Here is a 13,118-nt window from a genome sequence, read left to right on the forward strand (position 1 = left end):
GAATCCATTCACTTGCGGGTGTTCAGTGCACCCGTCCCATCAGTGCCAGGTGCTGCCTGATTAAAGCAGCCTGTTTGCATCTGCTTGCTTTAGTCCGAACCCTCATCCCTGTGTCCTGGCTGGCACTCAGCATCATCCATGCCAATCATGGTCTGAGCTTCATTTGGTTTCACATGGGGGAGGCTCTGTTTGTAGGGTGACTGTCATCATGTTTACTATGCATGTATGGGTTGTAGCAGTGCTGTTCTGGCCCGCTCCACAGGGCAGGAGGACAAACCAGCGTCACAAAAACCTTCAGTCACAGAGAATGGATACACTGTTTTGGTCAGTCAACCACGACTACACACAAGCATTAATGCATCTATTATGGAACTATACAAATTGCACAATTTGGTGACTGTAGGGTTATATATATATATATATATATATATATATATATATATATATATATATATATATATATATATATTATTTTCTGACAATTATTTTCATATGTCAGGCTTCACGTGGCTATATTCTTGCTATTGTAGGATTTGTCCAACAAGTGGCGTTGTCTTCCACCATTTGGAAAAAATCACGTTAGCTGCGAACTCTCCCACGTAGCCTAATAATTTAAAATGTGCTTGAACTTTTTAACTTTATGATCTAATGACGACATGCAGCTCACTTTACCTCTCTCTCTGTATTTGTCTAATTTTGGATTTTAATTGAATATCTTCTAATAAGGTCTTCTTTGGAAATAAATGTAGCTCGTCAATGGTGTTTGCAATTTGTCGCGAAAAGCAAATTTAAATAGTTTTTCAGTCCAATTAAGAACCTTAAACTGACATGTAAACTTGGATGCATTCTATGAGGAATGAAGAAATCCAAACGCTGAGCAGATTTCGACTTAATCCTCGTGTGGATTATGTGCAGGTCTGTGGCACGCGCTCTTTACTATCCTCGCGGTGAGCGCGCGCGGTGTGCCATAAGTAATTGAAACGATGAGCGGACGATATCAGACTAAAATCTTACCTGACACGTCTCGAGAAAAGCAGCAAATAGTGGATTTTACGGGGAAATGTGATAATATGCTTTTTTGAGCGGATTTTACGAGGAAAGTGTTTCTTGACGCGGGCGATGGGAGGTGAATGGAACTTGACGATGAGCGGCACGCGCTACTGTCTCCTAAATCAAGTTTTTATGTTTTACCTGTTTTGATTACAGAGCCATGGAAATTCGCAAAAGACTGTTAATTTTCCTTTTTTACTTGATGTCAAAGTTTTACCATAGTGACCAGCAAGTCATAAGAATCGGTAAGTGATTAGTCAGATCATTACTCATCTGCACTTTATTCCACTTGCAAAATCCATGACGTTTCCGAGTTCTGGTTACAACAATAATTGCTTCACAGACCTTTGCTGATTAGTGAAATAGTTTTGTTGTTGCATTTGTTTCAAAATAGATCATACTTTCATCTGATCTGTTTTTGTGACCTCTAAATGCATTCTGTGCATATAGGTGATGAACATGTATATGCATATAGAATATACTGTACATAATTAAGTCTAAATCCATTTAATAGATCAGCAGTCATTCATATAGCTGCTATAATAAACAGTTTTTTTTTTCTCCATAACCTAAACTAAAAGGTAAGGCTGCTACAAATATGACATTATTAGCAAGGAAAATGTTTTAAAGAAACAGTTCACCCAAAAAAAGAAAATTCTCTCATCACTTACTCACCCTCATGCTATCCTAGATGTGTATGCTTGCATATATTTCTTTCTTCTGCAGAATACAAACCAAGATTTTTAGAAGAATATCTCAGCTAGGTAGATCCATACAATGCAAGTGAATGGTGACCAGAACTTTGAAGCTCCAAAAATCACATAAAGGCAGCATGACATTAATCCAGAATACTCCAGTGGTCTTCTGAAGCGATCCAATCGGTTTTGGGTGAGAACAGACCAAAATATTTCTTCTTTATAACTGTACATCTTGCCATTGCCGTGTCTAGGCACAATCTTGATTTCAAAACCAATCGTATCTCTTCAGATGATGTATATTAAACCACTGGATTCTTATGGATTACTTTTATGCTGACTTTATTTGCTTTTTGGAGCTTCAAAATTTTGGTACACATTCAGTTGCATTGTATAGAAAAACAGTGGTGAGATATTTTTCTAAAAATCTTTGTTTGTGTTCAGCAGAAGAAAGAAAGTCATACACATCTGGGATGGTATGAGGGTGAGTAAATGATGAGTGAATTTACATGTTTGGGTGAACTAATTCTTTAAAAATCATGAATTGTTCTATATGTAAGATACTGTATGTTTGACTTTTTTTTTTTTACATAATGTGTCTTTGACAGGCAATCTCTAAAGTAAACATAATTTGTAATTTCTTGTGAAACCATCATCATCACTGGATGGGTTTTGAGAGATTTTGTCATTGACTCTCCTCCGGTGTGTGTTGTTGAGAGAAAGCCTCATGTAGTCACAGAGAGGACAGTGCTGCCTGATGATTACTGCTGTCTGACTTTGGCATCACGGTAAATCCCCAAAGCAGTTTTAACTACCCACATTAATCCTCTTTCCTAGCCAAGACTTGATTTGATGTTCCTCTCTAAAATACGGGACATCAGTTGAAACAAAGTGGGATTTATTGTGCAACATAGATTTGGAATTACTCATGTATTTCCTTTTTTAATAATAACAAATTAAAATAAATTAATTAGGTGTTGCACAGAGCAGTTATAAAGCAGTTTGTTTCTGGTTACCATCCTTTTAATATTCTGCTTGGTAAACAATCCCTAATAATTGATGAAAAACTTCATTTAATTAGACCAATGTTTTTTTAATTTTGTGGAGCTTGCAGGCACAGCCAGCATTGGGGCCCTGTGACAAGTGTGGTGTAAGCTACACATTTGGCTCAGGACAGAGGGGTCCACCCATAGAAATTGTGTCCTGGGCCCCATGGTCCTGCCTATAGGTATAGAGTGTAACAGAGGCTGCTTACTTTTTCAGCTGCATTTGATAAGGAAGTATTTTCCCCCCTTTAGGGATGTCTATCTCCAAGGTGAATCACAAAATTACAAGCTTTGATTTTAAGCTAAATGTATTTGAAAATTAGATAAAACGACAAAGGTACAAGACTTGTGTACTTAACAGTCCCATGAAGCATTGCAAATTATGTAATCAAATTAAAAACGATAGAAAAATATTTACAAATATGCAGGAGTAAAGAACAGAGCGACTTTGACAAGGGCCACATTTTTATGGCCAGATGACTGGATCAGAGCATCTCTGAAACAGCAAGGCTTGTGGGTGCAAGCCAGTCAGCAGTGGTGAGTACCAACCGACAGTGGTCCGAGGAGGGACAAACCACAAACAGGGGTGTTGGTCGCCCAAGTCTCATCGATGTGCGAGGGCAACGAAGGCTATCCCATCTGCTCCAAACCGATAGAAGGTCTACTGTGGCACAAGACACAGAACATTTTAATAAAGGTCATGGGAGAAATGTGTCTCAACACACAATGCATCGCCTCCTGCGGTGTAGCCGCAGACCGGTCAGAATTTATGATGACCCCTGTCCACCATCTAAAGCGCCTACAACTGGGCAGTGTTCTGCTGGGAAACCCTGGGTCCGGCCATTCATGTGGACGTCAATTTGACACGTGCTACCTAAAGCATTATTGCAGATCATGTACATCCCTCCATGGCAGTGGTATTCCCTGATTTCAGTAGTCTCTTTCAGCAGGATAATGTGTCCTGCCACACTGCACACATTGTTCGGGAATGGTTTGAGGAACATGATGAAGAGTTCAAGGTGTTGCCCTTACCTCCAAATTCCCCAGATCTCAATCTGATTGATCGTCTGTGGGATGTGCTGGACAAACAAGTCCGATCCACTGCAGCTCTACCTCGCAACTTACAAGACTTGAAGGATCTGCTGCTAAAGTCTTGATGCCAGATACCACAGGACACCTTCATGGGTCTTGTAGAGTCAATGCCTTAGTGGGTAGGCACTGTTTTGGCAGCATATGGAGGACCAACAGCATATTAGGCAGGTGGTCATAGTATTTTGGCACGTCAGTGTATTTCTACCAATTAAATTTAAATTTAGTTTACTGGGTGGATCCACTCTTATTGTTGGTAATCTATTGTACATTGGATTTGTATTGAGTAGAATGAAAGAGTAGTTTAGCCCTGAATGTAATCTCCTGACTACCCCATTGATTACACAGGTATTATATAATTACTTTTCCTGAGGGGGTACCTGCTCAGAATACAGCATGTGTGGACCCTCTTTATCAGGGACATTTGTCAAGGTTTATTAGATATTGTAGGCTACAGATGTCCTGGCGACACGGTGGCTCGTGGTTAGCACTGTCGTCTCACAGCAAGAAGGTCCTGGGTCCCGGCTCAGCTAGCGCCTTTCTGTGTGGAGTGTGCATGTTCTCCCAGTGTTTAAGTTGGGGTTCTCTGGTTTCTCGCACAAGTCCAAAAACTTGCATGTTAAGTGAATTGGAAACTCTAAATTGCCCTGTATTTGTGTGAGTGAGAGTCCCCCAGCCACTGGGGGGTCATGTCAGAAAAGGCATCTGGCGTAAATCTTATGCCAAATCAAATTCAAATATATATATAATATATATATATATATATATATATATATATATATATATATATATATATATATATATATGCAGACTATCAAGAAGCTGACCCTGCACCTACGCGAGACAAACGCTAGGAAAGAGAGAGAGGTTTACAAGTGTCCTTTCCACTTGGATGCACAGTGATCTTTAAAATGGGTGTGATTTGGAGCAATAAATCATTTTATTAGATAAGCATACACTCCCTCACACACTTGTACACAAACTTGGCAAGATACTGTTATGTCAGCCAATTAGTATTTAGCCCTATATGTGAAATGCATTTTGTTTTGTTGTGACTTCCAGGGAGCCATAATGGACACACTTGTTTTCCTTACAAACTTGGGTTTTAAACACAGTGCATAAAACGATTATTTTTTTCTGGAATTATGAGCAAATTATGATGAAAGGTTAAATAAGATAAGATGTGCTCTTAAAAACAACCTATTACCATTTTCAAAGAACTCTGTTCTTAAATTATACATAAAAATCTTTATCTTTTAAAAGCGGTTTTGTTCTACATGGAGAGGGTCTGCACATGGGGGCTGCCATTTTAGAATCACATGACCAGCTCAATAATGGTCGTTTAATCTCCGTAACTGTCCTGTTATTTGACACTTTTCATTGATTAAAGTAATCATGTCTGACTAGTGAATTTCTATAGTGGCATCGGTAACTGAAAAATATAGATTTTTAATGATGATGCATCCACGCAGCTAGGTGTCAGTGTTGGTCTCGACAACATAAACAAAATACAGATTGCACCTTTAAGAGAAATCAGCCTTCAGATTACTTACAATTGTCTCTGCATATTAAGATGGGTGTCTGTTAATGCCACATATGTCATCTCAATGTGTTGTTGCCACAAGTCGTTTGACTGTATAATAGTAATTTGGTTCGTGTTAGGCTTTGATTCTACATTACCACAAATATTCATCTCTGTAATAATTATTTTTCAATCCAGTATGAATTACTCCATGAATTCGCTTTTAAGTGGCATCAGCTCATTCTTATTAAATATTACCCAGGGCATGTGTGTGAACTTAATTTTTATTTGGATCCCCGTGGACTAAGATGTATGTTCAGGACTGCAAAATAGCCACTGCTCTTTGACCGTCAGTAGAATTTGCAACGGTCTGAATAGATATGGTGAATTAGACACATGACAACCTGGTTTCCAAGCCTTTGCACATCTTTTTTGAACAGCCTGCACATGTGTGAAGTGTTTGTCAAATTACTAATGACACGATCAAGACACCAAACTGCAATTTTATTTATTTTTCCTGGAAATTTACATCAGAACATACTTTTATTGAGCTTATTGTAGTTTGAACTTGAAATAACAAATGAATGAATTCAAGCATTTAGAATGATCTCCATGAGAAAATTAAAGGGTTCGATCACAGTGACAGAAAGAGTGGAGAATACCCAATATCTCCTTCTCGTTTTCTTGATGTCTTTATGAGGAGTGTGTGGAATAGATCACAGACAGAGACAGTACTGTTAAAGAGAGAAAGAAAGAGTGCCTGAGGTGATCTCAGGAATCAGTAGACTTGCTGGATTTGCTGTCTGTTTGTAAATGTGCATGCTTTTTTCTCATGTTTTTGTGTACAGTAACAGACTTTGGTGATCAATTAAGAAATGAGTGTCTGGCATATTGTGCCCCAAGCGTTTAAAATAACATGATAGAAAGGGTTTAATACAATAGTTAGTTCTATTCCTGTAATCTGATTGTACAAGTGGCATTCCATGAGTGCTGAAATTTAGAAGCAGCATTGGGGTGCTTCACTCAGATTGTCTGTGTTTGTGGCGTACCAGACAGACTGTCAGTTTATGTGTTGGCCCTGCTTTGGCTTCGTTTGGAGCTATTTTCATTAGTGAAGCAAAAGTAGACAAAACAACTGGCCATATTGTGTCTACAATGCAAGAAGTTAATACTCAATAGTCAATATTAAAGGAATGTTCTGGGTTCAATTCAAGTTAAGCTTAATCGACTGCATTTGTAGCATGATGTTGATTACCACAAAAAATAGTTTTCTCTTTTCTTTTTTTAAAGCACAAATCTGGGTTACAGTGAGTCACTTACAATGGAAGCCAATCCATAAACGTTAAAAATACTCACTGCTTGAAAGATACCGTATACCCATAAGACGTAAACAATATGCATTAAATCGAGGAATAAAATTACTTAACCTTTCTGTGTAACATTATATAAAGTTTTACATCTTTGCTCTTACAAGCGGCCGAAATGGGCTTCCTCAGAAGGGTGGCGGGCTTCTCCCTTAGAGATAGGGTGAGGAGCTCAGTCATCCGTGAGGAGCTCGGAGTAGAGCCGCAGCTCCTTTGCGTTGAAAGGAGTCAGTTGAGGTGGTTTGGGCATCTGGTAAGGATGCCCCCTGGCCGCCTCCCTAGGGAGGTGTTTCAGGCACGTCCAGCTGGGAGGAGGCCTCGGGGAAGACCCAGGACTAGGTGGAGAGATTACATCTCCACACTGGCCTGGGAACGCCTCGGGGTCCCCCAGTCAGAGTTGGTTAATGTGGCTCGGGATAGGGAAGTTTGGGGCCCCCTGCTGGAGCAGCTGCCCCCGCGACCCGACTTCGGATAAGCGGTTGAAGATGGATGGATGGATGGATGGACAACTTTGCTCTTATACAATTATAAACTTCACATTTACTGCCTTTGAACCCTTCAACTGGACCCATTCACATTCATTGTAAGTGCCTCACTGTAACCCAGATTTTTGCTGGTTTTAAAGAAAAGGAGGGATGATTCAATATAATTTTTTTGTGGGAATCAACATTATGCCACAAATACTTTCAATTGAGCATAACTTGTATTGAACCAAGAATATTCCTATAACTGCTTGGTTTTTGAAATGTTGTATAAAAATCAACATCATTCTCAATCATTCTGATGTACTGAATCAGGGCCGTTTCTAGGCATACGCGGTTACCTATCATGCCTAGGGCACCAGAATGGTCAGAAACGGCCCTGTACTGAATATCAGCACTACAACCGAATCTCAGCCACACTGATGTTCAGTGAAACAGCACACTTGCTTGTGTAATGTTGCTTTTTATTACATGGTTGTCTAGAATACATGATTCTAATTGGTCATTGCATCGTCTAATGGTCTGATATTTCTGAATAACAACCGTGCATCTGGGGATTTAGTGATATCAGACTGGTCTTTAGGGTATTGCAAGTCATCTTTTTTACTTTCCATCTCATATCACTCTGCGATCTCTACAAGTTAAAAAAATAATTTTAACTCAAAGCAATATTTAGGGCCCCAAGCACTGAAAGTGCAGAGGCCATATTGTTCTTCTAAGGATTATTATTATTCTCTTCAAGGTTTTCGGTACTTCGCATGCATGAAAACTCTTGAAATTTTGCAGGATCTGATCTTTTAAATATTCCTCCTAGGGGATTCATGTGGCTGGAACCAAATTTGTGCAACATCATGCCAAGACATTGTAGATGCTAAATTGTTTGTACAGATGAACATGGTACCTTTGGCAGTATGGTACAGTATATTTATGCTCCCAAGGATTAACCAGACTTGTGGAAGTCCATCATTTCTTTTCTGAGGTCTTGGCTGATTTCTTTTGATTTTCCCATGATGTCAAGTAAAGAGACCCTGAGTTTGAAGGTAGGCCTATAATATATCCACAGGTACACCTCCTATCAGAAGCTAATTGTCTAAAGGCTTGACATAATTTTCTGGAATTTTCCAAGCTGCTTAAAGGCACAGTTAACTTAGTGTATGTACATTTCTGACCCACGTGAATTGTGATATAATCAATTAAAAGTTAAACAATCTGTCTGAGTAATTGAAAAAATTACTCGTGTCATGCACAAAGTAAATGTCCTAAACGACTTGCCAAAACTATAGTTTGCTAATATTAAATCTGTGGAGTGGTTGAAAAATTAGTTTAAATGACCTCGACCTAAGTGTGTGTAAACTTCTGACTTCAACTGTATATATTTGTTATGGATGTTAGAATACCCATGTGCAAATAGTAGTACATTTCATGATATATGCATGCTCAATGTTTGTGTTTGTTGAAAAGCTTCAGTTATTTTTTTTTTTATCACGAGATATTAGGTTTGAAACAAAGTATTTTGTGATTAGTATAAATTCATAAGCAGTAAGCAATTTAATGTGTGTAAAATGCTTTGTCATTTTTAACGTGCTTAGTGGTGTATAAATAGCCAGTATGAAACAATCATCTTTTAACAAGCTACGGGATGTTATCATTTTATATGCATTCAATTTTAATATGTTTTAAAATAAAAACATATTTGTTGCATTATAACAATAATGTATATCTGAAAATGATTACATATGGGGGAAATTGCATAATGTGCATTGTTACTAAAATATTTTATTTTTTTTCTCATTCACATATTTGATAAAAAATCTCAAGCCAATTTAATAAATCAATGAACATTAGGCAGAGATATGAAGTTAATGGTTAATGTTCTATTGTATCAATAAAAACTTTTTATTTAAAATCAAGGCTATTTAACACCCATATATTATTTTTTTAATATTATTATTAACTACATTGTAGCATTTGATCATTTTAGCACGTTAGCATGACACCGAACGTGAGAAACGTCTGCATGTTTATGGTGCGAGCATCCACCACTGACTCGGCACCATCTGCACAATAGACGGCATGAAACAAATAATATTTAGTGAAAATTAAAATGAAGAGCGTTATGGATATATTAATTTGGAACTATATCAGATTGCAGGAGGATGTTTTAGCCCAGAGCCCCCGTTAATTTTACGACCCTGGATGGAACTAGTGATGGAGATGAGAGATGTAACAGGTGTTTAAGTGTCTCTCTCTTCGTCATGCAGCTGGTACATTACACAAAGTATTTATGCCTTTCATGCAAATGTGCTGCACTATGAAAAATGAGGGAGCACCAAGATATGAAAGGCGTTCACCATCACACGCTTGCAATGGTAACAGCTTTGTTTATTATAAACAGGAACGATTTCGTTTTATTGCAACGCTCGCTTACGGAGATGCGGTATAACACCATTGGCATGTGGAATTAACAGGTCTAGAAAGGTTTATACATCTGTAACATCTTAAGTTCAGTAACTATGTGACAGCACTTTTTCACTTCACACGCTCACACTTCTGGCACTGCTGACAGCTGCATGAGAGAGGGACATACAGCTGATTTATGAGCAGCTTCTGGAATTAAAGTTTGATACAAAAGTTTATTGATTTGATTTGTTCATCTGTATCTATTGGTTTACTAATATAGAGACTAATTTGCAGCTGCACTGTAAAGTGAATAAAAGTACATGAATTTACCACATAATTAACATGGAAATTGCTGGAATTATTAAAATTGTGCACAATAGCTGCAATCCCGTGCCGAATTTCAGGCTCTACAAACTGTTTATATTAAAATATTAAAGTTGGTTTTGTTCCCCTCCTGTATAATTTCATTATATATATATATATATACAGTGGGTACGGAAAGTATTCAGACCCCCTTAAATTTTTCACTCTTTGTTATATTGCAGCCATTTGCTAAAATCATTTAAGTTCATTTTCTTTCCTCATTATTGTACACACAGCACCCCATATTGACAGAAAAACACAGAATTGTTGACATTTTTGCACATTTATTAAAAAAGAAAAACTGAAATATCACATGGACCCTTTGCTGTGACACTCATATATTTAACTCAGGTGCTGTCCATTTCTTCTGATCATCCTTGAGATGGTTCTACACCTTCAATTGAGTCCAGCTGTGTTTGATTATACTGATTGGACTTGATTAGGAAAGCCACACACCTGTCTATATAAGACCTTACAGCTCACAGTGCATGTAAGAGCAAATGAGAATCATGAGGTCAAAGGAACTGCCTGAAGAGCTCAGAGACAGAATTGTGGCAAGGCACAGATCTGGCCAAGGTTACAAAAAATGTCTGCTGCCCTTAAGGTTCATAAGAGCACAGTGGCCTCCATAATCCTTAAATGGAAGACGTTTGGGACGACCAGAACCCTTCCTAGAGCTGGCCATCCGGCCAAACTGAGCTATCGGGGGAGAAGAGCCTTGGTGAGAGAGGTAAAGAAGAACCCAAAGATCACTGTGGCTGAGCTCTAGAGATGCAGTCGGGAGATGGGAGAAAGTTGTAGTAAGTCAACCATCACTGCAGCCATCCACCAGTCGGGGCTTTATGGCAGAGTGGCCCGACGGAAGCCTCTCCTCAGTGCAAGACACATGAAAGCCTGCATGGAGTTTGCTAAAAAACACCTGAAGGACTCCAAGATGATGATAAATAAGATTCTCTGGTCTGATGAGACCAAGATAGAACTTTTTGGCCTTAATTCTAAGCGGTGTGTGGAGAAAACCAGGCACTGCTCATCACCTGTCCAATACAGTCTCAACAGTGAAGCATGGTGGTGGCAGCATCATGCTGTGGGGGTGTTTTTCAGCTGCAGGGACAGGACGACTGGTTGCAATCGAGGGAAAGATGAATGCGGCCAAGTACAGGGATATCCTGGATGAAAACCTTCTCCAGAGTGCTCTGGACCTCAGACTGGGCCGAAGGTTCACCTTCCAACAAGACAATGACCCTAAGCACACCACTAAATTAACGAAGGAGTGGCTTCACAACAACTCCGTGACTGTTCTTGAATGGCCCAGCCAGAGCCCTGACTTAAACCCAATTGAGCATCTCTGGAGAGACCTGAAAATGGCTGTCCACCAACGTTTACCATCCAACCTGACAGAACTGGAGAGGATCTGCAAGGAGGAATGGCAGAGGATACCCAAATCCAGATGTGAAAAACTTGTTGCATCTTTCCCAAAAAGACTCATGGCTGTATTAGATCAAAAGGGTGCTTCTACTAAATACTGAACAAAGGGTCTGAATACTTAAGACCATGTGATATTTCAGTTTTTCTTTTTTAATAAATGTGCAAAAATGTCAACAATTCTGTGTTTTTCTGTCCATATGGGGTGCTGTGTGTACAATAATGAGGAAAAAAAATGAACTTAAATGATTTTAGCAAATGGCTACAATATAACAAAGAGTGAAAAATTTAAGGGGGTCTGAATACTTCCCGTACCCACTGTACATGCATATATATATATATATAAAATTACTCTGCAATCTGTTAAATGAATGCACTCTTGTCATATACTTCAATGTGGGCCAGGGCTGGACTGGTAATCTGGCATACCGGGCATTTTCCCGGTGGGCCTAGGTGCTTTGGGGCCGATCAGGGGCGGACTGCCCAACGGGAGAACAGAGAGGCCGAATCAGCCACGATAAGCTAAAATGAGCCACAGCATTATGTAGAACGGACCACAAAATGGCTCCGTGATATGCAGAAAATGACAGTGAACACTGCGCACTTAACTAAAACCTGGGCCGATTTCTCTTCCCTAGAGCATTTTCAGTGGGGGGGCCATGCTGGGGCACTGCCTCCAAACGGGGTGGCCGCCAGTGACCAAAAAAAAAAAGCGAAATTCTACAGTATATTACGTAAATCCTATTGATTTTATTATTTTTTTTTAACTTGAATAAAGTTACTTGTAAACAAATGTAGTAATAAAGCACATTTTTGATTAATTTACTTTTTTGTCATCCCTGTATATATCCATTAAGTTAAATTTAAGAGCCAGTGTTTATTATTTTTAGTGTTTTCATAAAACTAACAAGTTTATAAAATAAAAGCAATTTTAATAATGAGCAATTTTAAAAACCCAGAAGCAGAAACGATCTCAACTATTTTCTTTTAATTAGTTTGGCCATTACAATATACAGTAGTTTTATTCACAATCTCTTTCAAATAATAATAATTAAAAATAAAAATTCCCCCCACTGTAATAATTCAAATGGTTTGGCCAAAACATCATAGTGTTTCATTCAACATTTCTATATTGATTAAAAATAATGGTATTGAAGGTATTTCAGTGTTGGATAGACATGTACTTATAAGTCAGTTTGCTGACGATACAACATTGTTTCTAAAGAATGAATATCAAATTCCATGAGCTTTACATTCTATTAACCAGTTTTGTAAAGCTTCGGGGCACATTTAAACCTAAACAAATGTGTAATGTTAACACTGCATGAGTTTCCTTTACAAATTAAAAGGGAAGTTAAATATTTGGGGATTATTATTTCTAAAGATAAAGATGTTATGGAGAATAAAAATGTGTTGAATAACATAGATAAATGTAAGTCCATATTGAATAGATGGCTGCAGAGGGATCTTACCATTTTTGGAAGGGTTCTTTTATCTAAAATGGATAATTTGTCCAGACTCATCTATCCAGCCTTCTCCTTGTCCATATCGACACGAATTATTAAATTAATAACTAAGGTGAATTTTAAATTTATTTGGAGAAATAAGTGTCAGTACATTAGAAAGGAGGACATGATTAATAAATATGAAGACGGTGGGGTGAATGCTATCGATTTTGACATTAT

General features: G+C 38.3%; 1 protein-coding gene across 2 annotated transcripts in view; it reads left to right on the forward strand.

Moving 5' to 3' along the window:
• Positions 1 to 903: 903 nt before the first annotated feature.
• Positions 904 to 13,118, forward strand: part of LOC127636726 (glutamate receptor ionotropic, kainate 1-like) — an 83,553-nt gene continuing 71,338 nt past the window's right edge. For both annotated transcript variants that reach the window (XM_052117419.1, XM_052117420.1), the window contains exon 1: positions 904 to 1,295. In XM_052117419.1, the coding sequence (XP_051973379.1) occupies positions 1,211 to 1,295 (85 nt within the window). In that variant the 5' untranslated portion in view covers positions 904 to 1,210. The remainder of the gene's footprint in view (positions 1,296 to 13,118) is intronic.

Source organism: Xyrauchen texanus, chromosome 44 (genome assembly GCF_025860055.1).
Source record: "Xyrauchen texanus isolate HMW12.3.18 chromosome 44, RBS_HiC_50CHRs, whole genome shotgun sequence".
Lineage (NCBI taxonomy): Eukaryota > Metazoa > Chordata > Actinopteri > Cypriniformes > Catostomidae > Xyrauchen > Xyrauchen texanus.